The 26,221-nt window shown below is 47.7% G+C and overlaps 1 protein-coding gene across 1 annotated transcript in view; it reads left to right on the top strand.

Annotated features, from left to right (window-relative positions):
• The first annotated feature begins 3,400 nt into the window (after positions 1-3,400).
• Positions 3,401-26,221, top strand: part of TBC1D10A (TBC1 domain family member 10A) — a 44,920-nt gene continuing 22,099 nt past the window's right edge. Inside the window, exon 1 of the mRNA XM_078857524.1 lies at positions 3,401-4,370. Coding sequence (XP_078713650.1) covers positions 4,072-4,370 — 299 coding nt within the window. The 5' untranslated portion in view covers positions 3,401-4,071. The remainder of the gene's footprint in view (positions 4,371-26,221) is intronic.

Raw genomic sequence — 26,221 nt, 5'->3', positions numbered from 1 at the left:
GTCTGGTTGCATGCCGCACGGTAGGGGCCTGTTTGGGTGGGACAAGGCAGGAAAGGGCTTCGATTGGGTCATCTGCACCAACCCCAGGCGGGGTGAGTCCTTGAATTTACCCCAAATTACGACGAGCCACTTAAAAAATAAGTTAACACCTCTGTGGGCTTTGCCTGGTAGGATGGGAATGGTTTGTTTTGTATGTTTTTGGGTGATTCGTTTACCTTTCTTGTACTTTGCACTCTTATCGTGTGTTTGTATTGTTTGTTGTTGTTGTTGTGACGTTCTAACCTGCCCCGACTGGATATCTGTTAACAAGAGCTTTGTAGGTCATCGGATTCCTCCAGCCTAAATAAATATTCTGATTGTGAAATTTGTCTTGGAGGCCCCTACCTCACCGTGTTCACTCCAATTTCATCATGCTCTTGGAAACTAAATTATGTTCGTACAATCCCAATTGTTATTATCAATAATAATACAGTATAGTGCGATAAGGCTGATCTCTATGGCGTGTGCATCATGCGTATTGTTTTTGCGATACGTATTTAGTATTAAAATTTTTAAGGGTTTACTTCTTTTCACGGTTACCCTTCAAAAATGTTTGCGATCTCAATGAGCTGTTGAATTTAAATAACACGCATTTACCTGCTTATATACAAAGCCAATTTACCTGCAGCGTCGCATCAGCAGCCCTTTGTATAGATGTGGAATTTAAATATATTATCTATAAAAAAAACGCTCTTTTAAAGCATTGGGGTAGAGTTTTTTTTTAATATGTGGTCTGTACAGTACTGTGTTGTATGCCTCGCTTGGCTCTATGAGCCTCAGGCACGAACCCATGACGTGTAAAGTTTGGAGCTTTGAAGTGATATCTATTTTTTTTAAATAAAATTTATTTTCGTCCGTGTAAACCCATTTCTAATGAATCCTGAGATGTCCCAGGCGTGTTTGGATATTGTGGCCCATCACGTGTAGGTGTTACGTGAGGAAATGGACAATAATGAAACACAAATCCATAATAGAGTTTTTTTTGGTTTAAAATGAAACACAAACACTATATCAGCAAATGTTAATCTCAGTATGAGCAGAACAATGTTTTGTTTCCACATCTAAACACAAAATCTTTGTAAGGCTATCAGCCTATTATCATTGGCTTTCCAGATCAATATAATGCCAGCGCGCATTTGTTTAAGCCAATTTCTGATGGACTGGAACGCATGTTCATGTTTATGTGGCGACAAAACAGAGTAATGCTTTGATGTGCTGTTATTCATTACGCTCCACGGCAAGGCATGATGAGTTTACGTATGTTCCCACAATTCATTCCCCCTGCCAAAAAATTCCGATACAGCTTTGGAGTTGATAAATTAGTGCAAATAACAATAACCAAGGACTGCGTATCCAAGGACTATTGCCCGAAACGTCGCTTAATACCACACCCCCCCCCCTTAATAAAGCAGTGTTATTGACGATTATGTGTGTATGTAGTTGTGTACGTTACGTATGGTTATACTGTACACTAGGAACTCTGAGTACTGCAAGAATCCACACGATGGTCTGTATAAACACGCCCCAGAACGTGTCTACCGTGTGTGTTACAATGATGGGTGTGTGTGTGTACGTGTATGTTGTGATAATAATTTACTTGCTAAACCAGTCCGGGCGGTGAAACCCACGTCAATAAGCGACGCAAATTGAAACCAACACACACGGAGACGTTTTAATTTAAAAAAATTGATAAGAAAACACAGGACAGGAAAATAACATCTAACACAATAAGAGTATAGAGCCACAGAAAAAGCCTTAACAGACTGTTGGGGCAAGTGCTGTTAGCGAACACCTATAAAAGCAGGCGACGGGGTGAATGGCCAGCACCACGCCCGGCCGCCTTTGTCTTCCCAGTGCGGTGCGTAAAAACATCGCGACGACTTCACAACGCACCAGGTTACTCATTTGAGGCTGAGTCGGCCTAGGGGGAGGCCCAGGACCGGTTCAGATTTAACGTGAGCCGGAATCGAACTCGGATGTTCCAGGTTCGTAGCACCATTCGCCACTAAGTGGCGTCACCACGGCGCCTGTGCCAGGCTAGGTGCACTTTGAGGCTATCACGTGAAGTGTCGAAGGCTCGCTGCTGCTGGCAGGAGGAGGTCTCGGGACAGACCCAGCAGGTGCCACGAGTTGGCCGACTGAGATGACCGGTAGATGCACCACCAGCTGTACCAACTTGCTGACTGTGCCAACTTGCTGCATTTTATCCGCCCGGCGCTCCGCTCATTGTTGTGAGCGTCGCTCATCTGCCCTCCAGCAGCAGCAGCAGCGTCCTTCACGAGCCTCCTCCTCCTCCACAGAGGCCGATCTTGACACCGCTCATCGGCAAGTCCACTCAGATCCACATCCTCCCGTACCGCATCAGCTCCATCTCTTCTCCAGCCCGTGCCGTGCTCCACCCACACACAACAAAGACGAAGATCCCCTCCTGTGTAGCCTTAACAGACTGTAGGGGCAAGTGCTGTTAGCGAGTTGCACCTATTCAGGCTGGCACGGCACACGAGGGGGTGGGTGGTCAACACCACGCCCGGCCGCCTTTGTCTCCCCAGTGGCGATGTTTTTACACACCGCGCCAGGTACTCATTTAAGGCCGAGTCGACCTAGGAGAGGCCCATGACCGGCTCAGATAATCGTCACCGGTGTTGGCCGTGAGCGGGAATCGAACTCGGGTGACCAGATTCGTAGCGCAGCGTAGCGCTAACCACTGCGCCACCGCTCCCCACACACACACACGCAGGCACACACACACACAGGCACAGACACACACACACACAGGCACAGACACACACACAGGCACAGACACACACAGAGACACACACACACGCAGGCACACACACAGGCACAGACACACACACAGGCACAGACACACACACAGGCACACACACACAGGCACACACACAGCTACACAAAGGCACACACACACGCACAGGCACACGCAGACACACACGCAGGCACAGGGACACACACAGGCACACACACGCACAGGCACACGCAGACACACACGCAGTCACACACACACGCAGACACACACACGCAGGCACAGACACACACACAGGCACACTCACACAGACACACACACACGCAGGAACACACACAGGCACACACAACACAGGCACACACACGCACACAGACACACACACACAGACACACACACACAGGCACACACACACACGCAGGCACACACGCAGGCACAGACACACACACAGGCACACACGCACACACACAGGCACACACACGCAGGCACACACACACGCAGGCACTCCCACACGCACACGCAGGCACACACACGCACACAGACACACACACACGCAGGCACACACACACAGACACACACACAGGCACACACTCCCACTTTACACAGCGCCCCCCTCTTACCATCAGCAGTCGCTGTCGGATGCTCACTCCGCAGTCAGCGAGAGGCAAAGCGGAGCCGGTCGGAGCCGATGGTGGCTGCCACACACACACAGAGCACACACAGAGCACACGACGACTCGCATATACCACCGGCAGTGTTGTGGTGTCATTCATTAACGTGTACACATACACACACACATACACACACACGCACGCGTGCGCAAAGACACGGGCGGCTCGGTCATCCGGACGTAACGCGAAGGGCCATGGTGGTGGTGGTGTTACACGTCCGCTAAAGAAGAAGAAGACGAAGACGGGGTGGGAGGGGGGGAGTAGCTGTTCACGCCACGTTGAGAAGGCTAACACTCAAGAGAGACGCACAACACACACACACGGCAAGCACCGGGTTACATCACGACACACCATTCGTGTGGTGTCATCACGACAATAGCTAAAGCACCCAACCCACCTCGGCACGCGCACACGACGTGACAGGGTCTAGCAGACACGTCCATAGCAGCAGGACGTGGCCCAGCCACCCACACACACACACAAACACACATGGTCACATACCCCGTGTGTGTGCGTGGGAAGCCAGCGAACCATCATCATCATCATCCGTCTCATCAGATGCCCGTTCCACGCTGCGCCCACGTGTGATTGACCCCGGGCTTCAACATGGACAATGTCAACACGGAGGACGGTGGCAGTGGCAAGGGTGACGGATCGATAATCTTGGGTCTGGGATCGAACCAGGACAGGGCTACCTCTGCGTCTGCGGGCAGCCTGACCGGCTCTGCCCACGGGGTCTACGGTGGTGCTGGTGGTGGTGCTGGTCGTGGTGATGACGAGGACTGTGCAGACGATGATGACGATCGGAGTTCCGTCGGATCCGACTCGGAGGTGAACGCGCCCAATGGGACGAGGAAGACTGATCGGTTCGGATTCATCGGTGGGACTCAGTACACGGATGCCGTGTGAGTAACCCCCCCAAATGCACACACACAAAACACGCGTGTGTTTTGTGTGTGTGTTGTGTTGTGTGGTGGTGTTGTGTTGTGTATCTTGTTGTGTTGTGTGTGTGTTGTTGTGTTGTGTGTGGGTATTGTACTGTGTGTGTGGTGTTATTTTGTGTGGGGGGGTATTGTGTTGTGTGTGTGGTGTTGTGTGTGTGTGGTGTTTGTGTGTGTTGTGTGTTGTGTTGTGTGTGGGGGTATTGTGTGTGTGGGGGTATTGTGTTGTGTGTGTGGGGGTATTGTGTTGTGTGTGTGTGGTGTTGTGTTGTGTGTGGTGTTGTGTGTGTGTGGTGTTGTGTTGTGTGTGTGTGGTGTGTGTGGTGTTGTGTGTGTGGGTATTGTGTTGTGTGTGTGGTGTTGTGTGTGTATTGTATTGTGTGTGGTGTTGTGTTGTGTGTGTGTGGGTATTGTGTTGTGTGTGTGGGTGTTGTGTTGTGTGTGTGTGGTGTTTGTGTGTGTGGGTATTGTGTTGTGTGGTGTGTTGTGTTGTGTGTGTGGGTATTGTGTTGTGTGTGTGTGGTACTGTGTTGTGTGTGTGGATGTTGTGTTGTGTGTACACGGGTTTGTATGGGGAGTGGTGGCGCAGTGGGTTAGATCCATAGCACTGCGCTACGAACCCTAGATGGGGCCTCCCCCCCCCTTCCCCTAGGTCGACTCAGCCTTAAATGTGTGTACCCGGTACGATGGATGTGGAACATCGCCACGAGGGTGACACCTCGCACGAGAGGGTCGACAGGATATGCGCGGTTCGACCACCACTGGGGAGACAAAGGCGGCCGGGCGTGGTGTTGACCACCCACCCACTCGTGTGCCGTGCCGGCCTTCATAGGTGCTCGCTAACAGCGCTTGCCCCAGCAGTCTGCGTATCCTGGACCCGATAGACATTTCGTCAGTCCTCTTGTGTGTGTTTGTGCTGTACCGTACCCTGGCAAGTACATACACAGAGTGTGAAGACCCCGATCCTATAGACACATTCCTGTGTGGGTGTGTTTATGCATTGTGATGTATGTCCACTCTCTCGTGTCCACCCCAACTCTACAAACATGACTATGTATGTATGGATGTTGAACCTCTTTCGCACCGTACGTAGATAATCGGAGGTGCGGATGGTAGGTGATGTTGTGTTCCACTACTACATCTGTGTACACGTGTGTGTGTATCATACCTGTCAACCCATACGGTTGACCCGTATTCTTATACGTGTATACACGTGACATGTACACGGCCCATGTGTTTCTCGTGTGACACAGTTATTTTTGTGACCATATTGGTGACCCTCGGCTCACGATTGCAAATTAGACCATCCTGGCCTCTTGAATTCTTACCTGGTTAAACAAAATCGGCGATGTATAGGCGGGTACCCTCTTGTGCACACGCAGCGATACACAGGTGTGTACAGGTGTGTACATGTGTGCAACCAATCGCCGCCACGTGTTGGCCCTATGTGTATTCTCGATCACACAGGGTCGGGTTCTTTAAATCGAACCAGCTGATGGTCCATTGAGACTCGATTACACGACCCGTTTCAACGGAGACCAGGGTTATGAAGGCAGAGAAAAGGCCAAACAAGAAATTAAGTGTTAAATTAAAAAAAGAAAGCTTTATAATCAAAATAATGTGTTAAATCAATCTTATTTTGTTTACATGCTTGTTTCCGTAACTTGGAGGCAAACAATTAACGCATGGACACAATGCGGTACTGTATTGTACAACGACACACCCATTCGTACATGGGGATGTCATTCAGTCCACGCATTATCATTCTACTACGTGTTTAATCACCTGGTATGATACAAACATTGATCGCGAGCATGGGAAGTGGCACAAAAAAATGGAGCAACAATAACAAAATGCACAAACAAGGCTGGGGATGTCCCTGCATGGAATTACACCGAGACACAGGAAGAGGAACACGTGGATCGGAGAAAATGTGCAGGTTTACAGACATCATATCGATGGTTAATTAACAAAAAAACAATTCGTGGGCTTGGGCAGGGAACATCTTGACCTCGAAAGAATGATTGTTGGATGGCTAAGGCAGAATGGCAGCCAACGATGGATAGACGTTAGGATGGAGCAGTGAAAGCAGGCCATGTGCAGTTACAGCGCTGGGTCAATTGTTGCATTGCGAGGCCCGTGATAGGTAGTGACGGCTTGGGAAGGTCTTGGTTGCTGATGATGATACAATATGCCAACGTTGCAGAAAGTGGTCCATCTTCAGAGCGATTGTTGGCACTGTGTGAGATAAGATTTAAAAAAAACTTGGTATTTTGCCTGCTCAGTGGAAGGTAAATCACTGGCTTTTGTTTTTATTGACAGCCTGGGGCCTGGTATAAGATTGTGTAATTTAATGGCCTGCCTAAGGACAGCTGATATGAATGTGGGTGTGTGTTGATACCATTGTGGGGTAGCAGTGGTTACCTGAGTTCGATTCCCAACCATGGATAAGATCAATGGGCAAGTTGTTTCCGACACAGCCCATTATTAACCTCATGAGAAAGAGAGACATCCAGACCCCATGTCTGGAATTCAGATTCTCAGCAGTGCTGTCTCGGTGTCTGTGACGCAGCCGTGACGAACAACATTAGGTCCATCCAGACATACACTGACATGCTAAATGGAGTTGTTTTGTCTTTGTTGACAGCTATCGGATCCTATACTGACTGCATGATGGGAACTCTGTAGGCTTTTACTACACGGTACTATGGTTGGCAAAACAAAAATCCCTTTGCCATGCCCTTTGTAGCCTCGTGATAATCACAAGACGACACAGTGCCAGCTGGCTATGTGCAGCATCGTCACCACCATCATCTTTGTCGTGATTACAAGCATCACGGATTACTGCAGTCGTCGTTATGATTTTTAAAGATAGACAGGTGACGATTTGTATTTCTTTGCACTCGGAACCTGGAGTCTGAATTCGATTCCGCACTTAACGGCGTGTTGAAGTATGGTCAAACAACCCCCAGGACTAGCGTGGTGTGTGTGGGGAGGCCTTCATCCAGCAGTTGATTGCCAACGGGTTAAATTTCGATTTAAAGCTTTCGTGACTGCAGGGATTCATCTTCTTGGTTCTTTCGGTAAAGTCACGTGACTTTACCGAAAGAACCAAGAAGATGCCAACGGGTTGTTGATTATATATCAATGTTTTATGAGCCCAGTGAGATCAGGAGTTTGTTTTTTTCAACAGAGACCTGGGTTTAACAAGTACATCAGAAAACAAAACGCACTATTCAAAAGCCATCATTAGCAATAGTGTATCCTCTGCTATATGAAGGCCTTATCACACTACATCGCTGATCCACAATTAAATGGGATCACACGGTTAATTACATTTGTTTTCACGTCTCTCATGTAATAAGGGGCCATAAATGGCGAAATTAGCCTCTAACAATCCCTCCAGAGACGATACATTCTGGGGCCTAACAACTGTCTCAGGGTTGGTACGGGAGACCCAAGGAAGCCCTTGCCATCAGCTCGTCCTTTATTAAACCACTGCAACATTTATTAGGGCTGCAAGATTCGTTGAATTTAGTTAACGCAGCTTACGGAACTCGGATGAAATTGGGGGTACCAGAATGGAAGAAATGTTGGTCCCGTGGTTCACCCACCGCCCCCCCCCCCCTGGGGTTCATCGTACAGGGGAACTCGAGGATGAAGCCAAAGGGTAAAATTCTGCCGTGCAAGGGAAACAGTGCAGAAAACACCGCCTGAAAAATCCACAACACTCCTGAGAATAAATATCAAACGAGGACCGTGTTTTGATAACTGGTCGCAGGGAGACGTGTGGTGGATTATGCATAACGTTATACTTTGTGCGTGCCTGTGTCAACTTGGGAAATTGCTTTGGCAAAACACTTCTTGTTTTAAGAAATATCAAAAACGTAGACATCTAAACTGACCACTGGGATGATTTTTTTTTGTTCGTAAGCTGGTTGTGGCTGTACATGTGACCGTACACTCTATAGAGTAATATACATTGAGGTGTACCTAGCCTGGCACGTGCACTACAGTGTCACCGCTGCCTGCTTGTGGAAAAATCGCAGTTGGTGTTGTATATTGTATGTACAGTAAAGTAAACATAGTCGTCTTAATACCGGAATCTTTTTTTGTATTTTGAATGTAAAAAAACTAATTAATTCATAACATAAGTATTTTCCTTCATAAAATGTAAACGAATCCTGTTAAATTACATATATTAGTCCTTAACCAATGTGAGGTAATTGGGGGAGCTACTGCTAGACGTATGATTAATTGACAAGAGGGTGTGGAATGTGGATAAATTTAGATGCATTTGTCACGGGCGTGGTGACGCCAGCTATTTCAACATTTGACGTCACCATTTCAAGGAAGACAGTGGGGTTCTTGTGACGCTTGAGATAGAGATCATACTGGTGGTGATGATGCTTGTGATGATGGTGATGATGATGCTGATGATGCTTGTGATGATGCTGATGATGCTGATGATGCTGGTGATGATGCTGATGATGGTGGTGATGATGCTTGTGATGATGGTGATGATGCTTGTGATGATGGTGATGATGCTTGTGCTGATGGTGATGATGCTTGTGATGATGGTGGTGATGATGCTTGTGATGGTGGTGATGATGCTTGTGATGATGGTGATGATGGTGATGATGCTTGTGATGATGGTGATGATGCTTGTGATGATGGTGATGATGCTTGTGATGGTGGTGATGATGCTTGTGATGATGATGGTGATGATGCTTGTGATGGTGGTGATGATGCTTGTGATGATGCTTGTGATGATGGTGATGATGCTTGTGATGATGGTGATGATGCTTGTGATGATGGTGATGATGCTTGTGATGGTGGTGATGATGGTGATGATGCTTGTGATGGTGGTGATGATGCTTGTGATGATGCTTGTGATGATGGTGATGATGCTGGTGATGATGCTGATGATGCTTGTGATGGTGGTGATGATGCTTTTGATGATGGTGATGATATGAGTGGTGATGGTGGTGGTGGCATTGGTAGTGACGAGACTGTGGTGTAATCATTTTTGTGATGAAAGGGATGATGGTCGTAATGGTGGTGGGCAGTGGTGGTGATGACAATGTTTGTGATGACAATGTTGGTGATGATAGTTGATGATGGTGATGGTCGTGATGATGATACTTTTAATTATGATGTCTTGTGAGAATGGCGGTGGTGGTGATCATGATTCTTGTGGTGATAGTCATCATGATATGTTTTGATTATTATGGTGGTGCTGATTATGATGTTGGTGATGTTGCTGATAGTGGTGATGATGCGTGTGATGCTGGTGATTATGATGACACACAGAGAGAGAATGGCTGAGAAGCTCTAGAAGGAACCACAGTAAAATGGGGAAAGGCAGCCTGGTGGTGAGCCGGTGTCAAGTTATACCCCAAGTTCTGCAGTCCTCAATATATTAAGGCGCTATCGGCCAGCTCATGAATGTTTACGTGCGTCAGGGTGAGGAAACTGAAGCACCCAGAGAAAACCCCACGCGCGCGAGGGGGCAACACTCGATCCCATTACGGATTTGAACGGGTGGAGCCCACATTTCTAGCGTGTACCGCCTTCTCTTGGCAAGCCCCGGGGGTGGTATGCGGCTTTCTCGACGCCCACTACGACGGAGGAGGGAGCTTCACAACGTTTGCGTTGGCGATCCACCGTCCGATCCGCACTCCTCCGCGTCTGCCGGGTCACGTTGCGTGACCCTCAATCACCAGCGCTGGGGGGTGGGGGCCTGCAGATGACGATTAACGAGGACGGACAGACGAGGACGCCGCCGCCGCGGTGGCTGAAACGTCTTGGCCCACTCCGCAAGCTTGGCGATGGGCTGGCAAGCTCGGCTTTTTCTAGTAACGGTGGTCAACGGGTCCTGGGTGGCCGAGTGCCACTTCTCTTGTCCGGCGTCGTGATTCCAGAAGGGTGGGTGGGGTCACCGAGCGCTGGTTTTGGTTCTGAACCCCGTCCGTTGTCACTGTGGCCGAGTGATTACTGTGAAGAGTTCGGGGAGCGTGTCGGGTGTTACACAGTGTGGAAGCTGCTTATAAGCGCACCTGGTATAAGGTTATTACTGATATAAGCAACACGTCCTTATATTACGCTGTTGGGGCAGCGGTGGGGGGGGGGAGATGAAGGGCAACTTCTGATACACTACTTCTGATATAAGCACAGCTGGCCTTGCTCCCATAGGGTCTAAACCCCATCTATACCGTCCGTGTTAGAGATGGGGTTAGCAATAGGGTTAAAGGTGGAGTTAGTGGTACAGCATAATTAAACATGGGAAAAGTCTTATGGTTAGCGGTCGGGTTAGTGTCGTGGTTTAAAGATGGCCGTGGAGTTAGGGTGAGGGTTTGCGGGGAGCGGTGGCGCAGTGGTTAGAGCGCTGCGCCCCAAACCCGGTGACCTGAGTTCGATTCCCACTCATGGCCAACTACGTCTACTCAGCCTCAAATGAGTATCAGGTAAGGGGTGTAAACATCCCTCTGGGGAGACAAAGGCGGCCGGGCGTGGTGCTGGCCACCCACCCCCCTCGTGTGCCTTGTCGGCCTTTAGAGGTGCTACTCGCTAACAGCACTTGCACCAACAGTCTGTTAAGGCTATACGGGGGATCTTTATCTTTGGGGTTATGATGTGGTATTGTGTTAAGAGGGTCAATGTTGAAGTTGGGTCTAAGATAAGTTGACTCAAGGAGCTGGGTTAATACTGAGAGCCATGGTTAGTGGTATACTGTTTGCTGTTCGGTTTCAGAGAATGCTGCAGGGTTGGATTAATATCAGGGTTTAAGTTAAAGCTTGGGTTTACAATGAGGCTCAAGTTAAGATTCAACGCCCAACGTCGCCGCAGTGTTGGGATTTATCCTCGGCAGTGTTTGCCTGCGTCGTGCCAATACTTATCTTTAATTTCTCGTCAACTTAATTCATCGTATTACACAAACAAATTCAAACTTCCAAACATAAAACAAAGTTCAACTTTGCAGCCAGATCTGTGTGGATCTCGGACCCCCCCCCCCCCCTTGACGTGAGATCGAGAGATAACCAGATGACACACGCTGCTGCTGCGGTTACACCGCATGTTTACTGTTGTAGCTATTATTACTGTTTTGTTCTTAGCTTATGGATGCCTTATCACAACTCTGGCTTGCTGCCTTTGCAAGGCTGACTGCAGCTGCATTGAGCCGCGGCAGCGAGATGTTAACCACCTCGACCGGTATCCAGGGAGTCGTGGGTTCGATCCTGACCCTGTGACGCCCGGTGTCAGAACCGGCCCTAGACCTTTGGGGGCCCTAAGCTAAATTTGGTTGGAGACCCCTTTGATGTATGATTTTTTTCACCCACTCGCTAGCAGTGACTCTAGGGGGCCCTCTGCTGGCCACGGGGCCCTTTGCAATTGCAAGGGTCGCTTAGTGGCTGGGCCGGCTCTGCCCGGTGTAAATTTGGAGTTTGCGGTGTCTCTCTCTCTCTCTCAGTGGTCGCGTGGATTTTTCTTCGGGTCCTCCGGCTCCCCCCTGCCACATTTCGAATCAACATCGTGCGTTTGGAGTATTTTTAATGCTATAAATGTCCACGTGACGATGAGCCACTTGGTTGACCTCTGTCACTTGTGATGGCCCAGGTGGATTCTGACAAAGAGCCACGAAGCAGCTCAGTGGGGCCTGACCTGGTAAAATAAAATCGTGAAATAGAGCCGGTGTGCGGGCTCCACTGATCCTGGGGGCCCGCCTCCGCAGTCCACGTGCGCGGTCACCCTCGGGGTAAAAGTTCGGCGCGGAAATCGACGGCAACAAAAAAACGACGTCCTGTTTACCGCCCCTCTTGCCAGCATCGCGTGCGTGAACGCACACGGACACTGTACACGCGGCATAGGTGCCACTGCCGTAAGCAACTTTTTTATTTGATCGTCGTCATCGCGAGCCATGGTCTATTCACTGCTGGATGAAAGGGCTTCCCCATCCCCATCGCCCCCCCCCGCGCAAGCCATCACGGAGCCCCCGCACAACAGCTGATTTGGTCGTTCTTAAAATGTAGTGGCTGAATACTTGACAGTGTAGCACCCTGCCAAGTCACTCCTGGATGAGCGGCCTGTCTATGCCTTGTCGGTCATGAGGGTTTATTCTTTGGTTCTTTCGGTTAAGTCACGTCTAAAGATAAAATAATAAATTAAATAATAGCATATTACGACGTTTCGATTGCAACACAAGCAATCTACATCAGGCATTAAAGAAATAGCAACAAAAATCTTACTAGAAAAACTATAGATAGACATACAAGCAGACAGTTTTTTCTAGTAAGATTTTTGTTGCTATTTCTTTTATGCCTGATGATGATTGCTTGTGTTGCAATCGAAACGTCGTAATATGCTATTATTTAATTTATTATTTTATCTTTAGACGTGACTTAACCGAAAGAACCAAAGAATAATTCCTGCAGTCACGAAAGCTCCAAAATTAAGGTCATGAGGGTTATTTTACCACCGTACATCACCACACTGGTCAGTGCGGGTTGGTGAAGGTAGAGGGCAATGGAAGTTCAGTACAACTTGGGATTTTGCGGCACTGTCCTCTGCTGCCCACAGTGCCTATAGCACCTGTTTTATGCATGGCGGGCACTTATCCAAGTGCTATCCAGGCTCCAGCCTGCTTAGCTTCTTGAGATCTGATGATCGGGTGCAATCCGGCTGATTCTGTCATAGTCTGTTTTGCGTAAATATAGTGCCTTTTAAAATGTAGCTGATTAATAAGTGGCAGTTAATTTAGTTTACAGTCCCATGTGTCAATACGCTGCTGGATGAAGACCTCTCTCTTCGCCATGTCCTTTGATCCTCGGGGTTGTTAGACCGTACTTCCCCATGCTGGTCAGTGTGGGTTGTGAAGGCGGTGACCAGGGCCGGTTCGGAGACCACTTGCTGCTGATTTTAGCCGTGACCAGGAATCAAACTCAGGTTGCCGGGTTCATAGTTTAATGCTTTACCTACACCAACGCCGTTCAATCCCTAACCACCTCTAATTGTAATCGGACTATGCTCAGACTAAAAATAATCTGCCCAAGCCGACTTAAGCTACAGGAAATGTACTGACATTGGTTGATGTTCGTGCAATATTATAGATTTGTCAGTTTTTCCTCTTCTCTGACTTCTATTTGCTTAATTTGGTTTCATTAATGTTATGTGTTTTAACCTGGGCTCATTCTTGCGCATGAGACTACACTGGTCTCTGGAGTTCTCACCTGGTTTCAGCAAAATAAACTTGAAACGTGAAACTAACACGATGATTGTATGTACTTATAACCCAAAGGTCGTAGGTCACTACATATAACAAATCTAGATTGAACACGTAGAATACTGGACCAGTGCCGATTGATAAAAGCGGGCAGAACTAGTGCATAACACCCATGGGACCTTTTTGCCAGTTTAAAAGTCTGAAAATTAAGAACAGGTTTTACCCTTTCTGGGAATAAAATTGGTGTAAAACCTATTCTTATTTTTCACACTGATACTGGCAAAAGGTCCCATAGATATAACTGCTCAAGCAGAGCTATACATCCTCTGATACTTGCATTGGCGTTTTTTGGTCTATGTATGGCGTAAGCCAATCAATTTAAAAAAAACAATGCATATATTTCTAGATTTGAAGCTTTCGTGACTGCAAGGATTCATATTCTTAGGTTTTTTCGGTAAAGTCACGTAGGTAAAACATTAAAATTAATGAAAGTAAAATAAAATAAAAATCACGACGTTTCGGAGGCAACACAAGTCTCCGTCATCAGGTGGGACCGTCACAGCCAGATTTGCTGCATCAAGTGAATATATTATATTATCAGAGCATGTTTGTTTGCATGTTTTGCCACAATTACGTGTGGTTAATGCAGACTTGATGCCTTTCACAAGGCATCTGTTTCGTGATTTTAACATCTTAACAGCTATTTTATTGACAGAAACGATCAAACGTATTCTTATTTTTCGGTGCATAACACTCGCCACTTTTCAGTTCTTCCACGTGGCAATATGTTCAGGAGCGAAATGCCAATGTCGAGGTCTGATAGCCACGAGAGAGCTTCAGGAGCGAGTTTGTGTAGTTTTGCTATTCCTCCGTTGAAGGATTTGCAGCCTGCAGTGGTTTACTATATGGTTTACTATATCGTCCATAGACCAAGCATGAAGGAGAGGTGCGCTGAGGTCTGTTAATGTTCTGATGCATCTGTGAACGTCTGTGGACATGTGTGAAAAACAGCCTCAGAGCTCGTCGGATTTCTCTAGGATAAATAAAAAATTTGATTTTGGTGTAGTTGATGGTTTACCACCAGTGGCTTTGAGGAATGTCCAAGCCAGGTGGTGTGATGTTTGTGTCGCGAATTCGGTGTTTATTCTGGACGTCCACTTTGTTTGCCAACCTTCTGAGTGAGAGTCAAGGAACATCACCACCTATGCATTTGTAGACATCCTCTCAGCCACACGGCCTTCTGGGAGTGCATCATTTCCGCAGCATTGGTGCAGCACAAGAAAAACTCTTGACCACTCTCGACATAGTGTTTCACTAACAGTCAGGCCCAGCCAAGACTGTGTTGGTGGACTGCCAGAGGGAGGGAGGGAGCGGGGAGGGAGCGGGGAGGGAGAGGAGAGAAGGGGGAAGGGAGGGAGCATCACAGAGCCCAGAGCCTTGGGCCATGCAGATCCAAGCTGCAGTGACGGGAGGTTGAAGCAACATAACACCGGAACCAAGGAACAGAGCGCATCCCACAGGACGTCGATAGAGGAGATGGAGCGTTGAAATAAATGTGTGTGTAGTGCTCGGCGGATTATTACAGCGCAGGGTTGTGAGAGGCAAAGGTGGCTTGGGGGGGGGGGGCATAGGGGGGGCTTCACCCAGCAGTGGATTGATCATGGCTGCTGCTGCTGCTGATGATGATGTTGAAATGTCGATGAATGAACATTCCGAGGTCGAGAATGTGTGCAGCAGCTGCAGTGTGGCTCGCGTTCTGTGCGAGAAGACCCGAGTTCGATTCCCAGCCAAAGCCAATCGTCGGTTCCGTGTGCGAGTGATTCTGGACCAGGTCCGCCCGACCCATCGTCACCGTCCCGAACTGACCAGCGCGGTGAAATAGGGTCAAAGTCGTGCCCCCATGGCCGACACGGCACGGGGATGTTTTCATCTATTAGTGGATTGAGAATGCCCAGAAATTATTATCATTATTAATACTAATTTAACGACATCCAACTGTCTTCTCCCTTTTCCTAAAATTTCCACCGCCACCATCATCACCACCACCACCTCCTCCTTCCTGCTCCCCCCCAACAAAACAACCCATACCGTGCGCGCTCCACCACCCAACCCCCATCCCTCCCGTGCGCTCCTTTGCTCGCAATCTCCCATCGCAGCGCCGCTCACATTTCCTTCTGCATGGCTGGCTGGCCGCTGCCGCTCCGCGTGATTGTCCCGGCTTAAATTGCGCAAAGGCGCGGCGGGCACGGCAGTGAGTGGGGGCAAGCAAGACCGATAGACAGGCGGGACAGACAGACAGACAGGTGGGACAGGCGGATGGGCGCGGAGTTGAACGATACGTTTCATATTCTTGGTTCTTTCGGTAAAGTCACGTAGAAGGGAAATAATAAAACAACAAAAATAAAACGATACAATTCTCACGACGTTTCGATTGCAACACAAGCAATCATCATCAGGTGTGACTTTACCGAAAGAACCAAGAATATGAATCCCTGCAGTCACGAAAGCTTTAAATCGAAATACGTTTCCTGTGACCGATGAAGAGCGATGAATCAGAAATTTCCTTCCCCGGGTAAATGTGATTGGAGATTTCAGTTCTTCTTGAGAGTGATTTAACCGTTCGCTTGCTTTGTCCGAGAGTTGGCGGAGTCGGTTCGTTTGGCAGGCGCTGAAGAGTCCCGATTGTGCCGGGAGTGGTTGCAGCGATGGATGTGTGGGAGAAGGATACGCGGGGAGAGGGGGGCGAGGGCGTTCGAGGCGGGGGGGTGCCGTGGAGTCTTGAGGGTGAGGAAGCTGGTGGACACGTGCGTCGACTTGCAAAGGGGGCAGCTCTTCCCTGCTGGTGCTTTGCGCTGATCCATCGATTAAAAGCGATTGCTGCGCTCGAGATTCGTTTGACGAGTCGTGCGTGGGTGATTCGATTTAAACTGGCATGTGGATTTCCGCACCCAGTATTATGATTCATCGTGTTTTTTTAGGCCATGGCTACGCGATTGTGTCGCAGGCTGTGCATTACCTAGGCGGTGGCTGTGGTGAGACGCTCCCCACCGCGGCGTTCTGCGTTGACGCAGTGACATCATCGCAAGAGCGCTGCGATGCCTCGCATTTATCCAGGAAAAGCCTCGCTGATTCTCAGTATACTCTGCATTGGCAGTTTCCTGCATTTTGGATGTTTTGGCCGATTCCACTAAACGAGTGTTTCGCATCACGCCGATCCTAGGGGGGGGGGATACCCCCCCCCCCCCAATATTCAAATCAGCTCAAAATGCCCCCCCCAATATATCGCTATAAAATAGATTTCTGTTTATATGATTGTGGTTATGGTTGTACTTTATTAATCCCTAATCTCTGCCATTACATACAATGAAACAAGAAAAGGTAAAAAAAACAGAGCAATGTAATACAATACACTATTAGACATTATTGTAAAACATGAATAAAAAGTCCATCCCATGTGTTAGTCAATTTTTAAATATTTTAGGCAGGAAATTCGTTTTCAAATTTAGATATTTTTTTCTGGCGGGGGGGCCCCCGGACCCCCTGGAAGATTTGGTCCCCACCAATGTTGACTCCATGGCTACGGCCTTGAATAAATGAGAGCACGCACGCACGCGAGCTGATAACGCACTGCCCCGTGGTCTACGCAGAATGAGGTCCACCCCGGTGCTCGTTTGTGCAGCATTGCGACAACTGCGGCTGGCGCGTGAATCGTCCGCGGAGGAAATTCACACGCGGCAACGTTTTGCGATGAATGGCTTTCGCAGGGCTCTGAATGCAGCAGTAGCAGCAGCGGCGGCGGCGGCTTTCTTTACGATCATCGTTCTCGCCTTTATCCCAACCCTGGCAGAGGCAGCGGCCGCTGGGGATCGTGCCAGCGTCGAGCTCGTTACCGAGCCCTGGGGGGGTGGTGGATGTTGATGGCGGTGGAGACGTGAGGGGTAGGGGGGCGGTGGGCATCATGCAGGGAACCAGCACTTTTCGGAAGGCGTTGCCCTGCAAACTGCGTCGTTCCGCAGCGCTTCAAGCAGCTCGGTTGGTGGGCTTAAGACGGGTGTAGGTGGAATAAGTAATATTCATTTTTTTTTTAGAACACGCTTTTATGAAATGTACCGTACTAGTAATGGAAGAACTCCACGACTCCAGGAAGTGGCCCCGAAGCTTGCCATAACGTAAGGGGCCGTGGTCAATTGCAGCCAACGTCAGTTTACCGTGGACAATTAGACCCAAGCCGAATCATAACATAGAAAAAAGAATGTTTAAAAATATGTATTTATGATAGAATATAGTATTGTCATCAGTATGACATAAGTATACCAAGTTTGCAGTCGATACCACATTGAGAAGTGGGTTAAAATTGAGTTACAAGATTTCAGGATACAACAACAGACAGAGTGAGTTAAATAAAAGCGTGTAAAATGGCGGTATTCTTGTATTTAAGATGGTAATTAATAATTAGTGAAAATCGTTATCCAGGAAAGCCTCACTGAGTCTCAGGCTCTTTTCCAGAAGGGCCCTGCTCCTGAGTTGGGAGGTTTGACCGCAATTTAGTTCAGGCGAGTTTGGCTTCATATTCTTAGGTTTTTTCGGTAAAGTCACGTAGGTAAAACATTAAAATTAATAAAAGTAAAATAAAATAAAAATCACGACGTTTCGGAGGCAACACAAGCTTCCGTCTTCAGGTGGAACCGTCACAGCCACGACAGCTGTATCAAGTAGCTCTTGCAATCTCTCATTTACTTGATACAGCTGTCGTGGCTGTGACGGTTCCACCTGAAGACGGAAGCTTGTGTTGCCTCCGAAACGTCGTGATTTTTATTTTATTTTACTTTTATTAATTTTAATGTATTACCTACGTGACTTTACCGAAAAAACCTAAGAATATAAATCTTTGCAGTCACGAAAGCTTCAAATCTAGAGTTTGGCTTCGTGCGGCAGTTACGCGTACATCCGGTAGATCCATCAACGCCGCTTAGCTCATGAGCTCCGACGATGTCGGTTCGTATTTGGGGCCATTTGGCCACGACGTGCGATTGAAGTTGAAGAGCTTTTCCTTTTCACGAATTAAATTATCCACGTATGAAAACATTTCGTGGAAATAAACCAGGGTGCGTTTTTCACTGCCCGTGATCCTGAAATTTGCATATTTTAATCTCGCCCTCATTGATTTTGGAAATCCGAGAAGTGTTTTTTTTCCCATCTCTACAAAAAATCCATAACATTCTCCAATATGAAGAGTCTACGAGTGGATGTCCTTACCCCGCGCGCCCTCGGTCAAGTTCATCCCAGATCATTTGATTTATTTTTTAACACGTAGGCTTGCGCGACCCAATTGTATTCATAATAAAGTTTTTTTTTGGGTTAGATCGTGTTAACATAAATTGTCGTTAACCCACGGACCACCCATTAACCGACGACGACCCATCAACCCACCACCACCCGAGAACAGTAAACCCACAACATTTACAATTGACTAGTCAATTTTAAGTGTAGTTTGTTTATCCACACCGATGTGCTGAAGTAATAGCTAATTGGCACGTTTAGTTCACGTGACAACCTGGTGGGTTAATGACACATTTATATTTTCGCAATCTAACCCAAAAACCTTTATTATGAATGATAACATTTGTTCTAAAAAAACATGTACACTTTCCATCAAACACGCTTCGTTCCCTAAAACGGGGGCCCTATCACGTGCCACTCCATTGTCAGTGACTCAGGCCATGTGGAGAAGGGAGAGCCGACGGAAACGTCTGTTTGCGTCCGGAGTATTTGATTGGAGGCAAAGTGTTTTCGCAGTTTATTCGGTGGCTATGCCAGCAATCCTTCGTCCTTCACTTTGACAGAACACCGAAGGGCAGCACAAATGTTTCCGCTTGCTAGATATGCGAGTGACCTCAGGATATTTTTTTTTATTCCAGACTAGCTTTACTACCCGGCTTCGCCCGGGACTTAGATTCACCACGCCCGGCCGCCTTCGTCTCCCCAGTGGCGATGTTCACACACCACACCAGTTACTCGTTTGAGGCTGAGTCGACCTAGGGGAGGCCCAGGACCGGTTCAAATAATCGTCACCGGTGGTGGCCGTGATCGGGAATCGAACTCTGGTCGCCGGGTTCGTAGCGCAGCGCGCGAACCACGACACTACAATGCGTGACGCTTCAACATGCGTGGGTCACATGACAGATTTGACGTCACAGCTCACTTGCCGTGCAAAAAATATATTCATTATTGAGCTCTCCCCCCCCCCCCAAAAAAAAAGGTGTATTTTTATAATTTTTGCATGGTGTACAGTCTGGAAAGTACCCACATGCCAAATTTAAAGTTTGTTGCATGTCGGGAAGTACGCTGAACAACAGACACACATAATCACAACTTTGCCTTTTATATATATGGAGATAAAGTTGACAGGAGACTGGTCTGTTGGTCGGTCTTTTTGTCCAAAGAACGTCGGCTATAAAACCCTGGCAGCTGCAGAGACAACATCGTGATGAAATGGGGTATGAGGTAGAAAAAAAATAAAGAAATATACAAGGATTAAAAGTGAGGGCATGAGCAGACCTGCCTTCAGAGAGGGCGCACGCCTATTATTTCTAAATTTACCATTTCAAGCACTGCGATTGGACGGCTGCAGGAGGAGAGAACAGGAGTGGCAGAATTTATGAGAAAAAATGAAAATTGCTGTTTTCGCGCTTGTGCTGCCGCGTAGCTCTCCGATGTGTCTCCGGCTTGTGCTGTGTGTCGTAACAGCACGATGTCCGACGTTTCAGTTCAGTTTCCGAAGAAGCCACCAAGCACGTGGCGCGAAGCGTCAGGACAGCGCGCCGAGCTGTGTGCTGCGGTACAACGGGAAAACTCGGCGCAGAGTAAAATAAAATATTAAATATTACCTACTATAAATCACCCAGAAATGTCTGTCCGTCCCGCGCGTGACGTCACTCCACATGAGGCCCAACCCCCCCTAATTAATATTCATGAGTGGGTGGATTTTTACACTGACGCAGAAGGTCGAGCTAAATTAAATCATTTATACTATGGGAACCTCATTTGCCAGTAAAAATATGATAATTGGTTCTTTACCCTTCTATCTGGCAACAAAACTGACACCTTTTTACAAGGAGTCATGTTTGCATAGACCGCAATACCTGCAGTCATAATACAAACAAAAGAACATAACTCTGATAATGTGCACTGTCCTTGAAGTTGATTGGTCCACACCCGAGACAGCTTTCCTTAGAGCCTAGTCTCATATGGGTTGGACCAGATGACGCCAAAAGGCGCACAACCTATGCGCCTTTTGGCGTCATCTGGTCCAACCCATATGAGACTAGGCTCTAAGGAAAGCTGTCTCGGGTGTGGACCAATCAACTTCAAGGACAGTGCACATTATCAGAGTTATGTTCTTTTGTTTGTATTATGACTGCAGGTATTGCGGTCTATGCAAACATGACTCCTTGTAAAAAGGTGTCAGTTTTGTTGCCAGATAGAAGGGTAAAGAACCAATAAATCATTTATTACGCAAAGTCGCTTCAAATGTGACGTTTCTTTATAGAAAGTGACGGTAAATAAATCTACGCAAGCACATTATTACATCAGTGCGTGACGTCACTGCAAGAGAGGCTCCCCCCTTCATTAATATTCATGGCCACGTGGAAATTTACACGATCGCGCGCACTGCACATGCCGCACCCCTCTCATTAACAATCATGATCGGGTGACGTCACCCCACGTGCCGCACCCCTCCCCAATAACCATTATCGGGTAACGTCACTCCACATGGGGCAACCCACCCCCCCCTCATTAATAATCATGAGCTGAACAATTTTATACTGAATATTTCAGATTTACTGCAATATACACCCGTCCTTGGACGGGCAAAACAAGCTAGTATACAACACCCTTCTGGGTTTAAGTAAAGCCCAGTCCTCTGGTGCCAGGAGAATTGGGGGGGGGGGGGGACGTTTGACCGGTCGATTTCGGAGGCCTTGTCTAGTTTTGGGGGGAATGAGCGGGGTGCGGTGACTTTGCCCGCTTGCTGTCATTATCACAGCTGTCCGTCGCCCAGGAGACGGGGGCCATAATACCGGTGACACGTACGAGGCTTCCTTCGTATCTTGTTTGTAATTAATCCAACATCAAACGGCGGCGCGCGGGGCACCGCTGCCTGCTGTTCATGACCTCTCGTGGAACTAGCACCGACCTCTTTGAGGTTTATTTAAAGGCTCTCTCGTTCTTTTTCATCCCTTATTTCAGGATTTTCTTTCTCTCCCCAGCAGCCCTAGACGTTGTGCAGCTGCCAGGATGTTATTGCTTGTTCTCTCCGAGTGTTTTTTAAGATGACCGCGCGGTGTCCAACGTTCCGCTCCACGTGCCGGGTGCCTCTTCGACGAAACGTTAAATTTTTTGCACGCGCTGTGGAGAGATTATTCAGGCGCTGAACGCCGTTACTCAACAAGCTCCCGGCATGTGCGGAAAGGTGTCGGATGTCACGCCCCAACAATATGCGGCCCAAACCAAAAATACATCCCGAGCGCTATACAACACGACCATGAAAACATACGCCACCGAACAAAAACAAACGACACTTATTTCCATGCAGTGCATAGATAGAAAACTAATTTATCTCAGGAACTGATTTTTGTGTTTAGTTTGTGGTCCTTCCCCCCGCACCTCTTATGAGCACGGTTGCCTACGTACGGAAGAAGTTCTACACACACACATGCGTTGCTGTTGTTGGGTGATTTCGTCAAATATTTTTGTATCTAAAATCAGCTATAAAGCCTCTTGTGAATCACGTGACTTCTCTGTGTTCAAGTTCAAGTTTATTTATTAGGTATAGCCCTGTGAGCCATTCGGCTCTTGAATCGGGTGCAACCGCAACAAACAAAAAACAAAAACATGAACAAGAAAACATCTTAAAGTGAATATGTGACTAAGTGCAAACAGAAAATCTAAGAAAAGACAGCAAAATATTGCAGAAAAAGCACCGTACACCAACACTGTGTGCAAAAATCCCAGTGGGATGCAAGTCAAACAACAACAACCACAAGACAACTTAGATTAAGACCATCAGTCTTACTCCGTACTACAACAAACAAACATGGCCAAACCAGTAAACTTTTCGAAATCACCAAAATAATGCAATGAAACAGTGATCATAGGAACTGTGACACCCCCGCTCTAAATTCCTCTCCTCTCCCTGCTGCCCCCTGTGAAAACAGACGCCGCTCCGTGCAGCTCCTTATTTCTCTCCCCTCCCTCTCTTCCCTCCCCTCTCATCATCACCATCACCCTCTCATCCCCTACATCTTGGCCCGGTCATACCTTCTCCCCTGCCTCCCCTTTCTGCCCAGCCTCTCCTCCCTCTCCCTTTCTTCCTGCTGCCCATCATTGAGTCGTGCCGTGTCGCTCTTCGTCCGTCTTGTGGAATTCCGTCCAGGAATCCCTCACTTTTCCCGGTAATCTTGTGCTGTCTGTACTTTTGCACAATTGATTATTTTACTCATCGCGTGGTGCGCCAGGTAGGGGTGGAAAAAAAATTAAATGTTTAATTAAACGATGAACATGGCAACAATTTGCAAACGCCGCGGACAAGAAATGTATCACCACGTCCGGCGTGAAAACCAACTCGTTGGGCGTTTTTTTTTAAGACGAAAAAATAATAACACGTAGACTTATTTTAAAATTTTCCATTCCACTCTCAAATCGTACAGAGAAGTGAAGTGGAGAGGGATCAGATAAACGTTTGTGGTTTTGCATTTTTGCAAAGCCCGTTGAGTGATATTTTAGTCACACTTGGTTAAGGATTTGGTATTCCCGCACTAAGTTACAGCGCAGAAGAGCGCACGATGTGGCCTGAAGTTGGAAATTCATGGTTGTAACGACGCATCCCATCGTTCATGAATACCGATTCTCTACGCTCACGATACATGCATCGAAACACGCAGGTCAGAATCCACGTATTTTATTATACGCACGTGTCACATACAGTAAGGTCACGTGACCTCTGCAGCTGCTAGTGGCCGCTGTATTTTATATAATTATTTTTTTTAATGTTCAAGGGAGTGAATCCTTACACCACATCATATCTCCGCATCTTAAGCGTTACCCCCTGTATGGTTGGTGAGTTTCCTCCGGCTTTACCAGTTTGCTCCCACACGTAGCCAAACGCTCACGAGCAGCAGCATCGTTCAAACACCCCAGATGTGGCAGGACCCTCCTGCAGGTGACGCCTGAGACTCGGCGAGGCTGTCAGAGATTCCTTGCCAGGTGACCGCACCCACCTCCCAATAGACACAGACCCGTTGGACCAACCTTCCACGTTCCTTAGCAGGGGGCCAGGCTCTCAAATAAGACAACCACTGTCAACTGTCTACAAAGCGGTACACATTTTATCGTCACCGGAAATGGGAGCTTTTTGCAACCTTACAATCGCACACGGAGTGTTTCTGGCAGCAGCCCCACCGGGCCGGTGAGTAAAGTATCTCCATTCCTCCCTCCCTCCGTTCAGCCATCCATCGTGTCAGCTGAGGGTTCAGAGGTCGAAGGTCAAGTTACGTCTGCACATTCCCTCTTGATGTTCTTCCGACTAGCACGGTTCGCTACATACCGTGCGAAACAAGTTCAATATACGTACATACATCCCTTGATGGCAAGCCGCCACCACCGCCACCACCGCCACCACCGTGTCACCGCGCCACCACGCCTCATCATTGTCTTCCGCCTCTCTTTCCAGACAAAGGCACAAGGTGCACCAAAGAGTAAATCGGAGAGCGTAACTAATTGGTGGGGAGCCTGTGCTCGGGGTGGGTTCTCACACCGCGTCACCGGGGAGAGAATGTCACCACACCCACGGGTTCTGCCTCCGCCACGCCGTTTCGCCGGTCTGCTCTGGCTCCTGCCGCCGTTGCCAATGCCGCTGTCAGATGCCGGAGAAACAGGTTCTCTGGTTTTTGTCTCAATGTCTTTTTTCCCCCTTCTTCCTTAAATAGATAGCAACGTGAGCCGTCGCAACAGCAGAAGTGGTTCAGCCCACCCACCCAACTGTGCCCACCCGACCGTGCCCTGCCAGAGTTGTATAAACACGAGGGCTTGGGTCGGGACGGCGCAGATGCGGAAGACAGCACGGAGTTTGAACGCACGGTGCCTTTGACGTTCAAGCTTCTGTAGTGCAACGCCCGAACATCATGAGTGTTGGGCCCTCCACCGTGTGCATCTTGACCAGCGTCGGTGAAGTATGGTCTGACAATGGCCACGACACGACGTAGCGTGGAGAGGCCATCATCCAACGGTGGATTGACATAGGAGCTGTAATTTATTGTCTTTACGTGACGTTAAGCAGACCGGTGCTTTATTTAAACTTGGTGAGAGCCCTTTTAGACTAAAAGTATTTTTTTTCAGGGGATACCTGGATCACTAAAGAAACAGCGCAATATCGAAATCAACAACATTTTTCTATCCACTGCTGCATGAAGGCTTCCCTGTGCCATCACACTCCCACATGGCACACAATAGCACTGTAGTTGAAAGGGAATGCTCACCCCAATAACATCTGGTAAATGCAACATCAGTTTTTTTTTTAAACAAACTCGACTCTGCTGATAAGACCCAGACAATTGAAACTGTTCTGGAGTTTATTTGTTCAAAAAAATTCTGCTAATTAATATCAGCTTGGAAGACTGATGCGCAAAAAAATACTTTATTTTGACGTGGAGATAACACATTTCGCGTGGAAATCAAATTATTTACCTAATTCTCAGGACACGGAGAGACACTTCGGCCAACGTCACGAGCAACAGGACCATCCTGCAGAAAGGGTCTCAAGTCGTTCCTGAATCAATAAACGACGGGTTATTGTCGTTGATCGATGTCAACATCGGCCGTGATCAATATCGGTAGAATAAAATGTGTTTTTACCGCCTTGAAGTGGGTTTCTGAATGGCACTCACTTTGTAAAAAAAACAAAAACATTTTTTTTTAAAGAAAGTGCCCTCCGCATGCTTTCTCTGCGCTGCAGTTAAACTGTCGACGTGGTTTTACTCGGAACGGCTCTTATCTGTCACGTCACGTGTTGCTTCATGGCCCACTGCGATTTTGTGGATGAACGATCTCACGATTTGGCAACGAGATTCGATTCGAGAACCGATTATATCTCGTATCCATTCTTGCCGCATATTTTAGATGCTTCTCAATTACGGATGGAACCATGAATGCATTCGTTAAACTAAACTATTTTATTTTACCAGGTAAGGCCCACTTTAGCTGTACAGTGATACCTCGGTTCACGAACTTAATTCGTGAACTGACTCTGGTCGTGAACCGAATTGGTCGTGAACCGAGGCACATTTTCCCATAGGGTTCAATGTAAATCCGGTTAATCCGTTCTGACCTTATTTTTTTGGTTTTTGAAGCACAAAAATATGAAACAAATGACAATACACATTACTGTAGTACTGTACAGTATAGTAATGTATAAAGAGAGAACACTAACCTTGCTTGAGATGACTTCTGGCATGGAGGGAGGCGGGTGGGAGACAGTAAGCACTCAAACGGGTGAACTGTACAATACAGTAAGTACAGTATTGTAGAGTACAGTAGT

The sequence above is a fragment of the Lampetra fluviatilis genome, chromosome 6 (assembly GCF_964198595.1).
Source record: "Lampetra fluviatilis chromosome 6, kcLamFluv1.1, whole genome shotgun sequence".
Lineage (NCBI taxonomy): Eukaryota > Metazoa > Chordata > Hyperoartia > Petromyzontiformes > Petromyzontidae > Lampetra > Lampetra fluviatilis.
This window is presented reverse-complemented; position numbering and strand designations above follow the sequence as displayed.